The sequence below is a fragment of the Pecten maximus genome, chromosome 3 (assembly GCF_902652985.1).
Source record: "Pecten maximus chromosome 3, xPecMax1.1, whole genome shotgun sequence".
NCBI classification, from domain to species: domain Eukaryota; kingdom Metazoa; phylum Mollusca; class Bivalvia; order Pectinida; family Pectinidae; genus Pecten; species Pecten maximus.
Genome location: NC_047017.1, coordinates 30,833,081 through 30,855,466, shown reverse-complemented (window position 1 = coordinate 30,855,466; position 22,386 = coordinate 30,833,081). Strand labels below are relative to the sequence as shown.

General features: G+C 39.2%; 1 protein-coding gene across 1 annotated transcript in view; it reads left to right on the top strand.

Moving 5' to 3' along the window:
* Positions 1-4,129: 4,129 nt before the first annotated feature.
* LOC117323886 overlaps positions 4,130-22,386 on the top strand; it is a 37,216-nt gene continuing 18,959 nt past the window's right edge. The window contains exons 1-11 of the mRNA XM_033879389.1: positions 4,130-4,268; positions 9,431-9,556; positions 11,037-11,101; positions 11,214-11,340; positions 16,271-16,362; positions 18,153-18,350; positions 19,844-19,933; positions 20,488-20,544; positions 21,413-21,550; positions 21,697-21,884; positions 22,195-22,327. Coding sequence (XP_033735280.1) covers positions 11,289-11,340; positions 16,271-16,362; positions 18,153-18,350; positions 19,844-19,933; positions 20,488-20,544; positions 21,413-21,550; positions 21,697-21,884; positions 22,195-22,327 — 948 coding nt within the window. The 5' untranslated portion in view covers positions 4,130-4,268; positions 9,431-9,556; positions 11,037-11,101; positions 11,214-11,288. The remainder of the gene's footprint in view (positions 4,269-9,430; positions 9,557-11,036; positions 11,102-11,213; positions 11,341-16,270; positions 16,363-18,152; positions 18,351-19,843; positions 19,934-20,487; positions 20,545-21,412; positions 21,551-21,696; positions 21,885-22,194; positions 22,328-22,386) is intronic.

Sequence of the window (22,386 nt, the reverse complement as noted above, 5' to 3'; positions counted from 1 at the left end):
GACAACCAGACATCATACTGACAACCAGGCATTGTACTGACAACCAGACATCATACTGACAACCAGACATCGTACTGACAACCAGACATCGTACTGACAACCAGACAACACTAGTCCTAACCAGTCCTTACTGCCAACATTAAAACTGAATATCAATCAGATGGATACAAGGCACTGTCTAAGTAGTAAAATGATTTGGTTAAAAATGGGTTGTCAGTAAAAGAGAAATATGAGGTAAATGAGTTTGATTAATGTAAAAATGAGCAGAAACTTCAAAATAAGGCTCAATGTTTATGTGATAATGATTTTTTCCCACACTGTAAGAGTGGTTCCTATTAGTCTCTAGGTGAAATACTTCCTATACTTACTCAGCTTCAAGTGGCCAAGTACACTTTCCTAAGTATTAAAAATAAACATGATTACTTTTGTGTTGGGCCATGGTATATTACAGTAAACAACAAGTAATTTGCAAGGTAAATGTTTGGTGGAATTTATCAGAGCAAACACTACATACCAATGTGTGATTGGGTTTTAAATTTTAATTTGAAATTCCATCAAATTTTGCAAGTGTGTTACAATATATATCATGATTAAAAAGTGTCTAGTTATTTTGTTAACACTTTGTCAAGTCACATTAAATATCCATTAGTTGTGAAAGATTGGTACGATTTAGAAACGTGGGGGCAGTGTGTGGTTAAAGTTATGTAAGGATATAATGGTGTCATTCCCCCCTAAAACCTGACACCGACAACACTGTTATACACCTCACTAAATACCAGATTAAATTTCTCTAAAACTTTAAATAGGGTCATCTTTATCTTTAGGGGTTGAATAGACAGTTTTTAACTTTTAAATCCAGGAAGAATGGATTTCTGTAAACTGTTAAAATTTAGTGTTAACACGCGAAGCTATAAAGCAGGGTTTGTGGGTTTTATAGAAATGCCTGTTTATTTGCGTTACCAAGAGAAATATCGAAGAATGTGACAATGACAAAGATCTCATCTGTACTGATAATGGCCGCCTCCCTTAGACTGTTTATCACCAGATTGAGATGTGTATGGAGGATGACATTCCGCTACTGATGTATTTGTCAAGTGTAACTGTCAACATTTGACAAAGATCAGGTAGTGTGTACTGTTTACTACAACTTGTTATAGCTCATTTACAGATTTTTACAAAATATGAATGAAAAACCCAGTAAAATAAATATCTGATGTTATTGATGATTTTCCATATCTTTGTATCCAGAATACTATTGCTTGGTAGATTTGAGATTTTATTTACAAATTACTCATTGTCTAGATTGAATTTTATAAAATGTTGCCTTGTAAAATTTAAGCTCATCAAAATGATCCTTGCATTTCCCGTAATCGTACATAATGAAGTGACAACACGGTATCATAACATCATGAACACATAAAGAACATGATGTCACCCGACCCATGGCATGAAGAAAAATTACACTGAGGCTTCTTATCCTATTAAGAATAGGTTACTTACAGCACACTGAAGTGTAACTGATACGTTTATACATCCTAGTTCTCACTTGTAAATCACCAGGAGTTGTTTAAAGAGATACTTATAAATCCTGACCATTATGGTGAAGTATGATTTTATCTAGTTTTAATGACAGGCTTCTTCTGTCTAAACCCTAAAGCATTTGTCTGCACACACAGGGAAAATGTAGAGGTACTGGTATAAAGACAGGTTAAATAGGACTCAACAGACCACCATAGGGACTCAACAGACCACTGTTCTTAAATAACCTGTATATATTGACCACTGTCCTTAAATAACCTGTATATACTGACCACTGTCCTTAAATAACCTGTATATACTGACCACTGTCCTTAAATAACCTGTATATACTGACCACCGTCCTTAAATAACCTGTATATACTGACCACCGTCCTTAAATAACCTGTGTATACTGATCGGTGTCCTTAAACAACCTGTGTATACTGACCGGTGTCATTCAATAACCTGTGGATACTGACCACTGTCCTTAAATAACCTGTATATACTGACCACTGTCCTTAAATAACCTGTGTATACTGACCACTGTCCTTAAACAACCTGTTTATACTGATCGATGTCCTTAAACAACCTGTGTATACTGACCACTGTCCTTAAACAACCTGTATATACTGACCACTGTCCTACAATAACCTGTATATACTGATCGGTGTCCTTAAATAACCTGTATATACTGACCACCGTCCTTAAACAACCTGTATATACTGACCACTGTCCTACAATAACCTGTATATACTGATTGGTGTCCTTAAATAACCTGTGTATACTGACCACTGTCCTTAAACAACCTGTATATACTGACCACTGTCCTTAAATAACCTGTATATACTGACCACTGTCCTTAAATAACCTGTATATACTGACCACTGTCCTTAAATAACCTGTGTATACTGACCACTGTCCTTAAATAACCTGTATATACTGATCGGTGTCCTTAAATAACCTGTATACACTGACCACTGTCCTTAAATAACCTGTATATACTGACCACTGTCCTTAAATAACCTGTATATACTGACCACTGTCCTTAAATAACCTGTATATACTGACCACTGTCCTTAAACAACCTGTGTATACTTACCACTTTTATTACTCAACCTGACTGTATACTGACCGTTGTCCTTGAACATCCTGTATATACTGACCACTGTCATTACCCATCCTAACTGTAATCTGACCGTTGTCCTTGAACATCCTGTATATACTGACCACTGTCATTACCCACCCTAACTGTAATCTGACCGTTGTCCTTGAACAACCTGTATATACTGACTACTGTCATTACCCAGCCCAACTGTGTATACTGACCTAGATTAATTCTCATGTATGTGAACTTTAAGTGAACAATTGACTAGAAACATTTATGTGAACTTGACCGGAAACATTTATGTGAACTTCACCAGAAACATTTATGTAGAAACATTTATGTGACCTTGACCAGAAACATTCATGTAGAAACATTTATGTGAACTCGACCAGAAACATTTATAGATAGAAACATTTATGTGAACTTGACCAGAAACATTTATGTAGAAACATTTATGTGAACTTGACCAGAAACATTTATGGTGTGTATAATTTTAGGTATTTTCTACAAGGCATGTTTGCTGTATTAGATCATTTAAACATATAATGTACCTACCTGTTATACGTTCAACAATACCTGTTTTGATTACAGAATTATGTAAATTATTTATCGACTTTGTACATTTGAAATTTCAGCATTTTTTTCTCTGTGCTATGTCTTCTGTGTGATGTCTGTATATGTAAATTAATGAGCTGCTATGTATACGTTTTGACTTACAAATAGTTATTTTGTGTATCCATTAATTTATAAATCCACGAGTCAATATATAAATATGCTAATGTCTAACAGTGCTGGGAATATGTAAAAATGGGAATTAGAACAGGACAGTACATGTCTAATAAGATTTTGGAGGAGAATGTTGAGGTTTTAGATAGAAAGCAACAAAGTACAGCTCAGGTGTAGCAGATCATCTACAGATGATATACAGGTGAGATAATTGGGACTAGTTGATGCGTACAGTATATACCTGTTCTGAAGATGTTTCTCAGAAACTTTCTCTGTTCATGAAATATTCACTCAATAAGATTTTATGACTTTGTAACTTTTTAAAGTTTAATTTTATGACTATCTGCTTGCTGTTGAGATGAGTTATGGACAAAGAATGTGTTTGATGAAGTTAAAGTGCAGTCACTGGGTTACAACACCTTGAATACCCAGTATCATTTCAGACCTGTATAAAAGATGTGCTACCTGTTTACCTACTTGAATTTAGAACAACATTTTGATTTCTAACACATTCTACTGTTGATCAACAACAACCAGGACATTGGCTGCCTCATCCTGTATTTGAATCAGGTGATTTCGGAGTGTTGTGCTGTTATAGATTTTCTATTTCACTCGCTGTCTGTGACAACCAGGAGATTGTAATTGGTTCAGTATGTGATAAATATACTGCAGTTGATTGTGTAAAATTTAATGTTTTTTTGTTGTGGTATGAAATTCAGGAAATTGAAGAAAACATCATTAGTACATGACCAGTAACGGTAGTGGTAGCAGGATTATTGATCAATAATTCACGATAGCCAGGCGGTGATTATACTGGTCCCCGGTGTGATCCCCATTAGGGGTATCTGTGCACATACCAGCAAGGTGTACACCTGTCGTCAATCATTCCCGCGCCGATTGAAAGTGAAATTGACTACAGGTATGACATAGATTTACCTAAGGTGTACCCAGTCCCCTAGTGGAGTGGAGACGTCCTTAGATCTGCTAGTGTACTAAGGTAGGCTTTCTGCCCTGTAGGAGGTTCTGTGAATGGGTGCCTCCCGACCAGGGACTGATAAACCTCGTGTGGTGCAGGTGTAATGACATCTAGAGTCAGTGACTAATTAGTAACAGGTAAAGCGTCCAGGTATGATCACACTCTGGCCCTTACGACCGTTCTCAGATGGCATCAGATAATATGGGTCATTTCATGTATTGATCTGATGTTCTTTAAATTCAACAATGGTACACACGTTTACATCTGGTGTAGCTAGCTAATGGCGGGTACAATGCCACAGTCAGGCTTCCTCATTTGGATCCTCATTAACAACCTAATATCTGTATAGTTTATACCTGTGTGATAGGGAGGTTATCACAGCGGTAGGGTGTGTTACCTGTGGCTGACTCGTGTGTAACAAGGGGGGAAGAGTGGTTATCACAGCAGTAGGGTGTGTTACCTGTGGCGGGCTGAACAGGTAAATTATACATGTGCATGTTTTCAAGCATTTTGTGTTTGATGAGAACACTTTAATATTCATGCTTCCAGTGACATTTTTCTCTGTAACACAGCGACTGACAGCTTTTCACAGAGTTTCTAGGAACTGAAGCATCATCAACAGTTTCCACTGTAGGTGTTTTTATTTGGACAGGTAATATTCTTTTTATTTATAGAGGTATTATATAAAATTATAGATAGGTGTGGCATTTATAGTGGTCGAACTTCTGTAGACATGTGTGACCTTTATAGATATGTCCTTTATATAGACATGTGTGACCTCTTTATAGATATGTCCTTTATATAGACATGTGTGACCTCTATATAGACATGTGTGACCTTTATAGATATGTCCTTTATATAGACATGTGTGACCTTAATAGATATGTCCTTTATATAGACATGTGTGACCTTTATATAGACATGTGTGACCTTTATATAGACATGTGTGACCTTTATAGATATGTCCTTTATATAGACTTGTGTGACCTTTATAGATATGTCCTTTATATAGACATGCGTGACCTTTATAGATATGTCCTTTATATAGACATGTGTGACCTTTATATAGACATGTGTGACATTTATAGTTGTAAGCCTTTGTAGACATGTGTGATCTTTATATAGACATGTGTGACCTTTATAGATATGTCCTTTATATAGACATGTGTGACCTTTATATAGACATGTGTGACATTTATAGTTGTAAGCCTTTGTAGACATGTGTGATCTTTATATAGACATGTGTTACCTTAATAGATATGTCCTTTATATAGACATGTGTGACCTTTATATAGACATGTGTGACCTTTATAGATATGTCCTTTATATAGACATGTGTGACCTTTATAGATATGTCCTTTATATAGACATGTGTGACCTTTATAGATATGTCCTTTATATAGACATGTGTGACCTTTATAGATATGTCCTTTATATAGACTTGTGTGACCTTTATAGATATGTGTGACATTTATAGTTGTAAGCCTTTGTAGACATGTGTGATCTTTATAGACAGGTATGACCTTTATAGACAGTTGTGACCTTTATAGACAGGTGTAGCATTTACAGAGGTAAAACATTTGTAGAAATATGTAATCTTTGTGTCGTTTGCAGAAAGACTTATGTTACCTTATAGAAAGATGTGACTTTTATAGATGTGACTTTTATATAGACATGTGTGATCTTTATAGACAGGTATGACCTTTATAGACAGGTGTGACCTTTATAGACAGGTGTAGCATTTACAGAGGTACAACATTTGCAGACCTGCCAACTACTTCTATTTTATAGTAATCTTTACTATTTTGTGGTGGTCGTTACTCTTTTTTCTCTCGAAATAGTAGCAAATTACTCTTTTTGATGCAATAGATTTGGCAAGAATTGTTAAGAATTACTCTTTTTTGCTCAAAAATGGGCCAAATTACTATTTTTGAATTTGAAAGGTTGGCAGGTCTGCATTTGTAGAAATATGTAATCTTTATGTGTTGTTTGCAGAAAGACTTATGTTACCTTATAGAGAGATGTGACTTTTATATAGACATGTGTGATCTTTATAGACAGGTGTAACATTTATACAGGTAAGCATAGCAGAACTCCCAGGTCAGGGCTGAACACAACAGGTGTCTAGGTAGCTCAAATGGTTCGAGAGTCTGTCTAGAATTCTGAGGTCCTAGAGAGTCTGTCTAGAGTTTGGAGGTCCTAGAGAGTCTGTCTTGAGTTTGGAGGTCCTAGAGAGTCTGTCTAGAGTTTGGAGGTCCTAGAGAGTCTGTCTAGAGTTTGGACGTCCTAGAGAGTCTGTCTTGAGTTTGGAGGTCCTAGAGAGTGTGTCTAGAGTTTGGAGGTCCTAGATAGTCTGTCTTGAGTTTGGAGGTCCTAGAGAGTCTGTCTTGAGTTTGGACGTCCTAGAGAGTCTGTCTAGAGTTTGGACGTCCTAGAGAGTCTGTCTAGAGTTTGGACGTCCTAGAGAGTCTGTCTAGAGTTTGAGGTCCTAGAGAGTCTGTCTAGAGTTTGGAGGTCCTAGAGAGTGTGTCTAGAGTTTGGAGGTCCTAGAGAGTCTGTCCTAGAGTTTGGACGTCCTAGAGAGTCAGTCTAGAGTTTGGAGGTCCTAGAGAGTCTGTCTTGAGTTTGGAGGTCCTAGGCTCAAGTACTGGTCTGGTTGGCACATTTTACCTCTCCTGTTACACATGTCGGTCCTTCATTACAGCTTTTTTTACTTAATTACATATCTAGCTGAAATCCTGTGATAATTATGTTATTCCCGTTTGATTTAACCATCAGATTTTAAATCCAGTAAAGCACTGCCAATTGTAGGCAGTTATTTACTGTAAATGGAATGTGAGGTTAGCTGTCACCTGGCCGTATCAATATTTGATGGGTGATGTATGTGGATGTCTGTAATGGCTTGTCTATTGATTTCCATTTGGGAAAAAATACTGGAAATAATTGCAATCAGCCAAAGATATTTACGATTCAGTGCGAGGTAATTGTTTATCCGAATACCCTGCTACAAGTCTCAGCTTCCGACAGAAGCTGTTCAGGTAAATTTGATAGTATAATGTTCCTTGGTAGAAAGGGAAAAAAACATAAATATTTTGACAACATTGTTAAATTATATATATCTGAGCCTTTGATCAGAGATTAACTGCTCCAGGTAGGTGACTCAGCATCCTGTCAATCATCACCAGGAACACATCTAATGGCTAAGTTTGCTGCAAAGCAGTGACATAATTTGCATTCAATAATCTAGGTAGTTAAGAAAGGTATGGGAGTGTATTTATCATAGAAACACAGTTTCTCTAAGTTGTGATCAGCAGCAGCAGCTAATGTATAGGTAGGCTTAGCTAGGGAATCTCACTACACATTCATCTGATGAGATTATCTCATTATTCCTGATTTTACCTGAAAATTCCATCTAGAATAGTAACGTAGATATTTGATTAACTTTGTTACCATGGATACAGGTAAATCTCTTTCACTTAAGTACTGGACAGAGTAAATGTCTAGTGAGACAACCAGTGTTATATTGACCTGGTATGATGTACATCTACCATGTCAGGTGTTATATTGACCTGGTATGGTGTACACCTACCATGTCAGGTGTTATATTAACCTGGTATCAGGTACACCTACCATGTCAGGTGTTATATTGACCTGGTATGGTGTACACCTATCATGTCAGGTGTTATATTGACCTGGTATGGTGTACACCTACCATGTCAGATGTTATATTGACCAGGTATGGTGTACACCTACCATGTCAGGTGTTATATTGACCTGGTATGGTGTACACCTATCATGTCAGGTGTTATATTGACCTGGTATGGTGTACACCTATCATGTCAGGTGTTATATTGACCTGGTAAGGTGTACACCTACCATGTCAGATGTTATATTGACCTGGTATGGTGTACACCTACAATGTCAGATGTTATATTGACCTGGTAAGGTGTACACCTACCATGTCAGGTGTTATATTGACCTGGTATGGTGTACACCTACCATGTCAGGTGTTATATTGACCTGGTATGGTGTACACCTATCATGTCAGGTGTTATATTGACCTGGTATGGTGTACACCTACCATGTCAGGTGTTAGATTGACCTGGTATGGTGTACACCTACCATGTCAGATGTTATATTGACCTGGTATGGTGTACACCTATCATGTCAGGTGTTATATTGACCTGGTATGGTGTACACCTACCATGTCAGGTGTTATATTGACCTGGTAAGGTGTACACCTACCATGTCAGGTGTAATATTGACCTGGTATGGTGTACACCTACCATGTCAGGTGTTATATTGACCTGGTATGGTGTACACCTACCATGTCAGATGTTATATTAACCTGGTAAGGTGTACACCTACCATGTCAGGTGTTATATTGACCTGGTATGGTGTACACCTATTATGTCAGGTGTTATATTGACCTGGTATGGTGTACACCTACAATGTCAGGTGTTATATTGACCTGGTATGGTGTACACCTACCTTGTCAGATGTTATATTGACCTGTTATCAGGTACACTTATCATGCCAGGTGTTATATTAACCTGGTATCATGTACACCTACCATGTCAGGCGTCCATCATGATTATTGCTTTATGTATCATTCTGATCTCTGTTGGTATTTATGTGGTTGAGAAATGTTTCTCTGCTGTCGTAAAACAACCACGAGGGCCAAGTAATCATCAACCAACATGGTATAACCAGATTAAGTATCTAGAGTTAATTACAATGTTACTATGGAAACGGAATGGTTGCTACAGAATCAAGTGCTTGATAATATACAGATTCCTGGGTCACCTCTTGGATACAAAATATTGACATTTTAGACAAGATCCCTTGAATCTGCCTTTAATGTTTTTAACCTAATAAGGCTTATCATAGCTTCCAGACATAGTTTTGACCTTAACAGAAATTGCTGAGATTCAAAAGGCTTGGTACTGACTCTTTCTGATATTGTTTTGGCCTGATGAATGCTGGAATTGTCTAAAGGCTTGTAAATCATTGGTTCTGATTTAATTTTAGCTTTTACAAATGCTGGGAGTCAAAAGGCTTGTCGCTTCGTACTGATTTGTTAAGAAATTGTTGTCTGTTGACAGATGGCAGCACTGTGCCTGGTGTACAGGAGGAGATAACTTGTAAAGGGGACAGAACAGATAACATCTCCCACTGTCTGACGTTCCTAGAATCGCGTGGTGTGGACTTGGCTGGGATTGATGCTGATGGTAGGTAACAACAATAGTGATCCAATCACAAGTTCATATCTGTTCTTCTTTTTGAGAATTTTCCTGGTGATGTTTTTACAGACCTAAAAAACATATTTTATAATTAATGAGCTTTAGTTTTGATGACCTAAAATGTAGATTTCAGATATGATTATACTACAGAAATTTTAGAGGAATATCCCTATAGTACTTAAAACGGCACCAATTCTCACTCCTCAGATGTCAGTGTTTGAATTCTGCAGAAATTTTAATACAAATGAAACATCCCAAGAATTAACACTCTGATAATTTTGATTTCATAAAGAGGTTGTATGCTGGAATTTTGTCATAAACATTAGAATCTGTGGTATTATGATAATTCATACTATACATCAAACTAATGGATATCCATCTATACATGTAAATGGACATCAAACTAATGGATATCTATACATGTACATCAAACTAATGGATATCTATCTATACATGTAAATGTACATCAAACTAATGGATATCTATACATGTACATCAAACTAATGGATATCTATCTATACATGTAAATGGACATCAAACTAATGGATATCTATACATGTACATCAAACTAATGGATATCTATCTATACATGTAAATGCACTTCAAACTAATGGATATCTATCTATACATGTAAATGTACATCAAACTAATGGATATCTATGCATGTACATCAAACTAATGGATATCTATCTATACATGTAAATGTACATCAAACTAATGGATATCTATCTATACATGTAAATGTGCATCAAACTAATGGATATCTATCCATACATGTAAATGTACATCAAACTAATGGATATCTATCTATACATGTAAATGTGCATCAAACTAATGGATATCTATCTAATTTTTATCTATACATGTACATCAAACTTAATGTATATATAAATATATACATGTACATCAAGCTAATGTTTATCTATGCATGTAAATCAAACTAATGTATATGTATACATGTACATCAAACTAATGGATATCTATACATATACATCAAACTAATGTATATCTATACATATACATCAAACTAATGTATATCTATACATGTACATCAAACTAATGTATATCTATACATGTACATCAAACTAAATGTATATATAAATATATACATGTACATCAAGTTAATGTTTATCTATGCATGTACATCAAACTAATTTTTATCTATACATGTACATCAAACTTAATGTATATATAAATATATATACATGTACATCAAACTTAATGTATATATAAATATATATACATGTACATCAAACTAATTTTTATCTATACATGTACATCAAGCTAATGTTTATCTATGCATGTACATCAAACTAATTTTTATCTATACATGTACATCAAACTAATGTTTATGTATATGCAGTGTATGGTACCATGAAGAAGCATAACACATTTTTTTTCACTATACCGGGAGACATGAGTTTTCATTGACGAATAAACAATTCTCTCTCCTTCGATATCTTTTCAGATTTGGCTGATGGGAACTTAAAATCGGCATTGCTGTTGGTTGGAAATATACGAAGCCATTTAGATGTAAGTAAATTATGGTAATTAATGAGTTTAAATTTTTGGTATGATTAGACTATTATTGTATCAAAATTAAACTCTTATCTGTTCAGAAGTAACTCTGGATTCATATTTACAGCAACGAAAAAGTGAGAGTCAGTCCACTGTGCGAGATGTACCATATCACTCCCCAACAGACACACCAGGGGTAGACATGCCTGGCACTGTCACAAAACACCCAGGGGCTCACAATAACGCCACAACAGGTAACTAATTCTCACCCACAGGTACCTAGGTATCCCTTAATATATCTGTACCCACAGGTACCTAGGTATCCCTCACTATGTCTGTACCCACAGGTACCTAGGTATCCCTTAATATATCTGTACCCACAGGTACCTAGGTATCCCTCACTATGTCTGTACCCACATGTACCTAGGTATCCCTCACTATGTCCCACCCACAGGTACCTAGGTATCCCTCACTATGTCATACCCACAGGTACCTAGGTATCCCTCACTATGTCTGTACCCACAGGTACCTAGGTATCCCACACTATGTCATACCCACAGGTACATAGGTATCCCTCACTATGTCTGTACCCACAGGTACCTAGGTATCCCACACTATGTCATACCCACAGGTACCTAGGTATCCCTCACTGTGCCTGTACCCACAGGTACCTAGGTATCCCTCACTATGTCTGTACCCACAGGTACCTAGGTATCCCTCACTATGTCTGTACCCACAGGTACCTAGGTATCCCACACTATGTCATACCCACAGGTACCTAGGTATCCCTCACTATGTCTGTACTCACAGGTACCTAGGTATCCCTCACTATGTCCCACCCACAGGTACCTAGGTATCCCTCACTATGTCTGTACCCACAGGTAACTAGGTATCCCTCACTATGTCTGTACCCACATGTACCTAGGTATCCCTCACTATGTCTGTACCCACAGGTACCTAGGTATCCCTCTCTATGTCATACCCACAGGTACCTAGGTATCCCTCAATATGTCTGTACCCACAGGTACCTAGGTATCCCTCACTATGTCTGTACCCACATGTACCTAGATATCCCTCACTATGTTTGTACCCACAGGTACCTAGGTATCCCTCACTATGTCCCACCCACAGGTACCTAGGTATCCCTCTCTATGTCATACCCATAGGTACCTAGGTATCCCTCACTATGTCCATACCCACAGGTACCTAGGTATCCCTCAATATGTCTGTACCGACAGGTACCTAGGTATCCCTCACTATGTCTGTACCCACAGGTACCTAGGTATCCCTCACTATGTCTGTAACCACAGGTACCTAGGTATCCCTCACTATGTCTGTACCCACAGGTACCTTGGTATCCCTTAATATATCTGTACTCTCAGGTACCTAGGTATCCCTCACTATGTCATACCCACAGGTACCTAGGTATCCCTCACTATGTCTGTACCCACAGGTACCTAGGTATCCCTCTCTATGTCATACCCACAGGTACCTAGGTATCCCTCAATATGTCTGTACCCACAGGTACCTAGGTATCCCTCACTATGTCTGTACCCACATGTACCTAGATATCCCTCACTATGTTTGTACCCACAGGTACCTAGGTATCCCTCACTATGTCCCACCCACAGGTACCTAGGTATCCCTCTCTATGTCATACCCATAGGTACCTAGGTATCCCTCACTATGTCCATACCCACAGGTACCTAGGTATCCCTCAATATGTCTGTACCGACAGGTACCTAGGTATCCCTCACTATGTCTGTACCCACAGGTACCTAGGTATCCCTCACTATGTCTGTAACCACAGGTACCTAGGTATCCCTCACTATGTCTGTACCCACAGGTACCTTGGTATCCCTTAATATATCTGTACTCTCAGGTACCTAGGTATCCCTCACTATGTCATACCCACAGGTACCTAGGTATCCCTCACTATGTCTGTACCCACATGTACCTAGGTATCCCTCACTATGTCTGTACCCACAGGTACCTAGGTATCCCTCACTATGTCCCACCCACAGGTACCTAGGTATCCCTCTCTATGTCATACCCACAGGTACCTAGGTATCCCTCAATATGTCTGTACCCACAGGTACCTAGGTATCCCTCTCTATGTCATACCCACAGGTACCTAGGTATCCCTCACTATGTCTGTACCCACAGGTACCTAGGTATCCCTCACTGTACCTGTATCCACAGGTACCTTGGTATCCCTCACTATGTCTGTACCCACATGTACCTAGGTATCCCTCACTATGTCTGTACCCACAGGTACCTAGGTATCCCTCACTATGTCATACCCACAGGTACCTAGGTATCCCTCACTATGTCTGTACCCACAGGTACCTAGGTATCCCTCACTATGTCTGTACCCACAGGTACCTAGGTATCCCTCACTATGTCTGTACCCACAGGTACCTAGGTATCCCTCACTATGTCTGTACCCACAGGTACCTAGGTATCCCTCACTATGTCCCACCCACAGGTACCTAGGTATCCCTCTCTATGTCATACCCACAGGTACCTAGGTATCCCTCAATATGTCTGTACCCACAGGTACCTAGATATACCTCACTATATCTGTACCCACATGTACCTAGGTATCCCTCACTATGTCCGTACCCACAGGTACCTAGGTATCCCTCACTGTGCCTGTACCCACAGGTACCTAGGTATCCCTCACTGTGCCTGTACCCACAGGTACCTAGATATCCCTCACTATGTCTGTACCCACAGGTACCTAGGTATCCCTCACTGTGACTGTACCCACAGGTACCTAGGTATCCCTCACTATGTCATACCCACATGTACCTAGATATCCCTCACTATGTCTGTACCCACAGGTACCTAGGTATCCCTCACTGTGACTGTACCCACAGGTACCTAGGTATCCCTCACTATGTCATACCCACAGGTACCTAGGTATCCCTCACTATGTCTGTACCCACAGGTACCTAGGTATCCCTCACTGTGCCTGTACCCACAGGTACCTAGGTATCCCTCACTATGTCTGTACCCACAGGTACCTAGGTATCCCTCACTGTGACTGTACCCACATGTACCTAGGTATCCCTCACTATGTCATACCCACAGGTACCTAGGTATCCCTCACTGTGCCTGTACCCACAGGTACTTAGGTATCCCTCACTATGTCTGTACTCACATGTACCTAGGTATCCCTCACTATGTCTGTACCCACAGGTACCTAGGTATCCCTCACTGTACCTGTATCCACAGGTACCTTGGTATCCCTCACTATGTCTGTACCCACATGTACCTAGGTATCCCTCACTATGTCTGTACCCACAGGTACCTAGGTATCCCTCACTATGTCATACCCACAGGTACCTAGGTATCCCTCACTATGTCTGTACCCACATGTACCTAGGTATCCCTCACTATGTCTGTACCCACAGGTACCTAGGTATCCCTCACTATGTCTGTACCCACAGGTACCTAGGTATCCCTCACTATGTCTGTACCCACAGGTACCTAGGTATCCCTCACTATGTCCCACCCACAGGTACCTAGGTATCCCTCTCTATGTCATACCCACAGGTACCTAGGTATCCCTCAATATGTCTGTACCCACAGGTACCTAGATATACCTCACTATATCTGTACCCACATGTACCTAGGTATCCCTCACTATGTCCGTACCCACAGGTACCTAGGTATCCCTCACTGTGCCTGTACCCACAGGTACCTAGGTATCCCTCACTGTGCCTGTACCCACAGGTACCTAGGTATCCCTCACTGTGCCTGTACCCACAGGTACCTAGATATCCCTCACTATGTCTGTACCCACAGGTACCTAGGTATCCCTCACTGTGACTGTACCCACAGGTACCTAGGTATCCCTCACTATGTCATACCCACATGTACCTAGATATCCCTCACTATGTCTGTACCCACAGGTACCTAGGTATCCCTCACTGTGACTGTACCCACAGGTACCTAGGTATCCCTCACTATGTCATACCCACAGGTACCTAGGTATCCCTCACTATGTCTGTACCCACAGGTACCTAGGTATCCCTCACTGTGCCTGTACCCACAGGTACCTAGGTATCCCTCACTATGTCTGTACCCACAGGTACCTAGGTATCCCTCACTGTGACTGTACCCACATGTACCTAGGTATCCCTCACTATGTCATACCCACAGGTACCTAGGTATCCCTCACTGTGCCTGTACCCACAGGTACTTAGGTATCCCTCACTATGTCTGTACTCACATGTACCTAGGTATCCCTCACTGTGCCTGTACCCACAGGTACCTAGGTATCCCTCACTATGTCTGTACCCACAGGTACCTAGGTATCCCTCACTATGTCCCACCCACAGGTACCTAGGTATCCCTCACTATGTCCGTACCCGATTACAGACTATATTAATGGAAGAAAATTCTTTCTGTACAGATTAGGATTTACATGCTTAATTATAATACATTACCTGGCTCTGTTGTACTGTAGCTGAGTAATCAATACATATGTAGGGGGTATTAGTTACGTATAATTGACCAATAGTAATTAACCTGTAGATAAGCTGTACATGGTGAAAGTCACATACACATAATGAGTTTAAAGGCATATCATAGTAAGGTGAATGAACAGTGATTTCAATAAGTCAATTCTAATAATTATATTTCCTTTATCAGCATAAATGTATGGTGTGCTTCATTACATCCTGTCAACAAATATTTCTTTAGCAGCACATCATAAGGTATTTTAAGAAGACAAAATATTCAGTTATTTTAAGAAGACAAAATATTGAGGTTGCGTTTTTCTAACTGTACAGATAAGGTTGTTGGTAAAATTGACTGAAGCCAATCCTCAGGTCCTGGTTTAGACACCCAGAGATACCGTCATCTGGTAATCAACACTAAACTCTTAATGTAGTCCAAGTACTATATACATATCTGTTCTTTGTATTTATGTTTTATGACAATATATTTGTAAGGGAGTATATATGTTGCTATGGAACTTTCGCGATATACATCTGTTGCTATGGTATATACTTATTGCTATAGAAATATTTCCATATGTACAAATATAATTGTTGTGATGTGAATATTATGTTCAGTAGTTATGTGCATGTATAATTACACTGTGTATATGTTGCTATGGATATGTATATGTTGCTATAGATATAATAAGATGTATTTTAACCTCTAATTCAGTGCGGAGGACATTCATAACCTCGGCTGAGGATCTGTTACCTGGCTCTCTGTCTGGTAACCATGAACGCCAGGGTATGCACGAAACCATTATTGTAAGTCAAAATATGGAAAAAAATAAGTCACATTACAGTGTATAACCCGATGATATAAAGATTAAAGTCACAGCGACCTAATTTTAGCAAAATTTCATTTCTTTTCTTAGGAGGAAAAGGCAGGACCTTATTTCAGTGTTAAGTTGTAATGTACTTGTTGATAAAACCTTCAGTAATATCCAAGATAATGAGGTGACTGGGTAGTCACTGAGGATTGAATCAAGGTTGTTGTAGTGAAGGAGATAACTCATTATACACAAGTCATGGAGGTTGTTCAATTCTTGGCCAGTTTTTTTTTCATTCCGATAAGTTATAAATAGAACTAATTTTTATAAATCACTGTATCAAAACTTAATACAATGACACTGCTAAGGTAAGATTTACTGATATATACATAATTACAGATTACAGTACGGTACCTGTCATATGGTATATAGAGAGTTGACATATATATTGTGTCACTTACAGATATGTAACTGGACCCTCAAACAAAATGAAATTATATAGAAGCCTTTTATATACAGATCTTTTTATGTGGTGCCAGTATCACTTTACACTGTACAGCTAATAACCAATCATAACCAATAGGTATATACAGGGGTATGTTTGATACAAACCTGTTACATACACGGGTATGTTTGATACAAACCTGTCACATACAGGGGTATGATTGATACAAACCTGTCACATACAGGGGTATGTTTGATACAAACCTGTCACATACAGGGGTATGTTTGATACAAACCTGTCACATACAGGGGTATGTTTGATACAAACCTGTCACATACACGGGTATGATTGATACAAACCTGTCACATACAGGGGTATGTTTGATACAAACCTGTCACATACAGGGGTATGTTTGATACAAACCTGTCACATACATAGGTATGTTTGACTCAAACCTGTTACATACATGGGTATGTTTGACACTAACCTGTTACATACCTGGGTATGTTTGACACTAACCTGTTACATACATGGGTATGTTTGACACTAACCTGTTACATACCTGGGTATGTTTGACACTAACCTGTTACATACATGGGTATGTTTGACACTAACCTGTTACATACATGGGTATGTTTGACCCAAACCTGTCACATACATGGGTATGTTTGATACAAACCTGTCACATACCTGGGTATGTTTGACACTAACCTGTTACATACATGGGTATGTTTGACCCAAACCTGTCACATACATGGGTATGTTTGACCCAAACCTGTCACATACACAGGTATATTTGACCCAAACCTGTCACATACACGGGTATGTTTGACCCAAACCTGTCACATACCTGGGTATATTTGACTCAAACCTGTCACATACAGGGGTATGTTTGACCCAAACCTGTCACATACCTGGGTATGTTTGACTCAAACCTGTCACATACATGGGTATGTTTGATACAAACCTGTCACATACATAGGTATGTTTGACACAAACCTGTCACATACCTGGGTATGTTTGATACAAACCTGTCACATACTTGGGTATGTTTGACACAAACCTGTCACATACATGGGTATGTTTGACACAGACCTGTCACATACATACGTATGTTTGACACAGACCTGTCACATACACAGGTATGCTTGACACAAACCTGTCACATTGACCACTCTAGGGTATCTTAGTGTTGGGACAGATGGACAGGGGAGAGCTTTTACCATACTTTATTATACAATATAACATCTAACTGGACACCAACATTGCAGGTAGGTTTTCAGTACTATAATATGACTGTAGAATCATGTGTGAATAACTTGCGATTGTTACCGTTTCAGTCGATGACGGAACTAGGATCCAATGGTGTGTCACAACATGGTGTGGATGGCCGGCAGGACCATAGTCCCAATGTACGACGGTCCCGACCCCTCAGTGCAGGAGCCAGACCCCCTGGGACACCTACACCTAAACCTATCACCCAACCCGTACCAGGGACAGTTTCCAATGCATGGACCACAGAAAGTCAAAAGTCAAAGGTCAGTATATACAGGGGTTCCCTGGAGGTCGGGTTCCCTAGAGATTTAGATCAGGTGACTGATTACTGGTGACTTATTAGATTATTTAAACTGATGACCAGTAACTACTTCAGGACACTGTGTTAATGTTTTCTGAAGTGATTCAGAATGTACCACTCACTCACTGTGCCTTGTGTAAGTCAGACAAAGATTCAGTAATTATGTTTCCTTACAGCTGTTTATGTGCATGTTTTTGTCATTTGAGTGTTGATTTGCATGATTTTACACCTTCACTGTACTGCACTCTTCTGCATCCAGAAGGTATAGTTTAACTTAATTGTCTGCATCATCCCAGCAGCACCTGATAACCTCCATGTTCTCCCTCAATATCCCTCCCATCCTACAGTATCCCTAATTTTCTCTCGCCTGTCCTTTCTCTTTCAAACTCTACATCGGAGATATTTTTGCAACACAAATGAGTAAATTTTTGAAAACATAGAACATTCTGTAATCCTCATTTGCTGCTGATGTGTAATACATAATGTATATACATAGTAATGAATGTGAAGGACGTTGGACTCATTAGGTAATGAAACATTTTGATTATCCAGTACCACAGTCCCTCTGGCTCACAGTCCAGAAATAGCTGATGTCAGTGAAATACTTTATCAGTATCTTGTAATCTGTTATGTCTGCTGCAGGGAATTTTCTATAGTTCAATCAGTAAAACAACATGTACTACAGTAGTATTTTGTGGTTCTGGGTTTGACTCCTGACATAGGCACATGTTGACCTTGGTAACACTGATGTCCTGGTAGGGACCTGGGTGTTGACCTTGGTAACACTGATGTCCTGGTAGGGACCTGGGTGTTGACCTTGGTAACACTAATGTCCTGGTAGGGACCTGGGTGTTGACCTTGGTAACACTAATGTCCTGGTAGGGACCTGGGTGTTTTATGTTGGTCTGTAGGAATGCTGTGTATGAAATCATGTGACAATCACAATTATCTATCCGATTATCCTTCTTATGTCAGTAAACTTAGTATGTACTCCGTTTTTGTCATAAAACCTAACCCTCAACCAACCACCCCCTCCCCCCCCCCCCCTCCTCATTTGACTAAGCCTATTCCCACCCTCAGTTACTTACCCTCATCCCATCCCCATTTAATAAACCCACCCTTGTCCCAGCCCTCAGCCCATCACACCACTCTCAATCCCTAAGTAAGAGACGTTTGGACCATTAGATTAAACCCACCCCTATCAAACCTTCAGTTTATCACCCTCAACCCCTCATTAGATTAAGCTTACCCTTAGCTAATTAGCTTAACCCCTGCCCCATTTGACTAAACCCTCAACAAATCACCCCCATCCCCTCCCCATTTGATTAGCCTTCCCCTAACCCAGCCCTCAGCCCATTACACCACTCTCACTATCTAAGTAAGAGATAGTTAGACCATTGTGCCATTAGTCCATAAGTCACGATTTTGTTGACCACTGTTTTGTGTCCACTTTAGGGTGTTGACCAGTCATCACTATCTGTGGAAGACAGGTTAAAGTCACTGATAGGCTCACCATCATCCAACTCCACACGAGATCTCCACCATGTAAGTCTAGCACACGCACACGAGATCTCCACCATGTAAGTCTAGCACACGGCACATAGCCTGGTGGCGTGAACTTTGATCTTTAACCTTCATGTTACATGTGATATTGTGTATCTAGTCAGAGGGTTTGAACTCTGACCTTTAACCTTTATATTATATGTGATAATGTATGTTGTCTGATGGTGTAAGCTTTAACCTTTAACATTTATATTGCATGTGGTAATGTACAATTTGATGGTTTGAACTTTTGAACTTTCAACCTTTATATAACATGAGGTACTGAATATAGTTTGATGGTGGAACCTTTAACCTATTTATACTCTACATAATAAGTCTTGCCTGTTATCTTGAACATTTGTTATACACATGGTATGTATAGAAAATTTATTTTTCTTGTGTGTTCAGTGTCATGAGGGACTAAAATTACCAAAGAAGTCTTTGATTGTTGATCATTCAGATAAACAACTGATAGTATAACTGATTCTAGTTACAATTCATGGCCTTGACCTTAGCTCATAGTCTCCATAGTAAAGATAGCCTTCTCTGTGTAACAGACAGCCCCATCTTTCCCACGTCTGCATCGTCGAGTGGCCCCCATCTCTACCCACTGCGTGAGTGAACACCGTCGTGCTAGCCACATTTTGTTTTTTAGCATGTGTTTAGAAGTGGAATTGCTGATATACAATTTGCTCCAATAGTGTGTTCTCCCTAGAGAATTAGATCACCTTGTCACAGATCAGAGTTCTAGAGCAGTGTATAGCATAACTCTCATTCCGTAAGTAAACTGACCAGGGGAGTTAACTCTTGGTAGTCCAATATGACAACCCTGCTGACAGGATATACAAGACTTTTCATTTTTGTTATCAGAAGAAGATAATTCCTGTCCATAGTAGTCTTTTTATAATACTTGTATGTGTTTACTTACCTTCCTTTTTAGTCAAGAAGTAGAAACTAGTGATCCAAAAGTATCGTACGAACAGTTGCCTGTAACAAGAGGTATACTAATTAATAGTCGTGTAACTGTTATCTCGACTTTTATTGAAAGAAGTAGTTCTTGCAGATTGTAATAAGTTCAAAATATAGCCCAGGTCATTGCTTTTTTATAAGTTATGTATATATATATACATGTATGTAAATTGCGAATCAGTGTTTCAGTGAAGCTAGATAAAAACGACACCGAAGCCATGCGAGTTTGATTGAGCTAGTCTAGATTTGTTTTATTTCACTAACCAGATTATGTCGGATCATGCCTGCCTATATTCCTTGTGTGATGCAGCTGCTTAATCTTCTGTCACATGGCTGAAGAATGTGATGCAATAATTTTCACTATTGATACTGATTTTATTGATAAAAACTTTGAATAAAATCATTGATTTTTATGTACAATCTGCTACCTGTGGAAACTTGCATGATGTAAAAAGTATCATTATTAAGTGAAATGAGATATCATAATGTAATAATTGTTACTTCCCTCTTCAGGCATCCAAGTCATTTGATGATGGAGAGCTGCTCCTGCCCCCACCCCCTCAGCCCAAGAGTAAGATGGGTGTGACTGTACAGGGGGGCGGGGGTTACAACCGTTACCCCGGGGAAGGACACTACAACAACTCCTATGTGGTAAGTACAAACAACATATCACATAGAATACTTTATATTATTACTTTTCTGGATGATCCATATTTTAAGGACCCTTTGACTCAAGTTGATTGATTAGAAACTATCCATCAAGATAAAAACTTTCAATCTAATATATATGTTTGCAGCCTTCCCAACCAGATGAGCGATGGCAGGGCTCACGTTCGGAGGCTATCCTTGACCGTCATCAAACGGGGCAGGGCCAAGACCAGGGAGAGGGGGTCAGGTACTGGCCCCACCCAGGGGCTAACACTAACCCAGCCTTCTCTGACCTACCCAATCCAACAGACAGACCTCCTGGACAGTCCACCAACAGGTGATGCAGGCAAATAGAAATATATTCAGATATAATTAGATAATACCCTTAAAACATTATATTCTTGTAACATTTTATAACATGCTAAAAAATTTACCTGGTACTTATATGTAATATCAACATCCCTTCATTTTTGCAGGTATTTCTCATATAATATAGATTAGCAGAGAACATTACCCTTGTATCAAAACATTTCCATTGAGTTATATATGTTAATCAGCTATCATTCCAGAGCTCTTTGAAATGTAGCTTACATCCTTAAGTTACCTAACATTTATATGTTAATACAGTAAGTTGTATAATTATACAGAAATCCTGCTGGAGGGTCTGAACTAAGGAATGCCTGGAACAAATTGTATGGTCGTCCAGGGCGACCTGAGGTCCCAGGGATGTCTCGAACGGTCAACAGTCCAGCCAAGAACCAGCAGTACCCACATCTACAGGTGAATTTCTGATTTCCTTTACACTGTAATGAATATTCACATTAATATATGAAGACCAG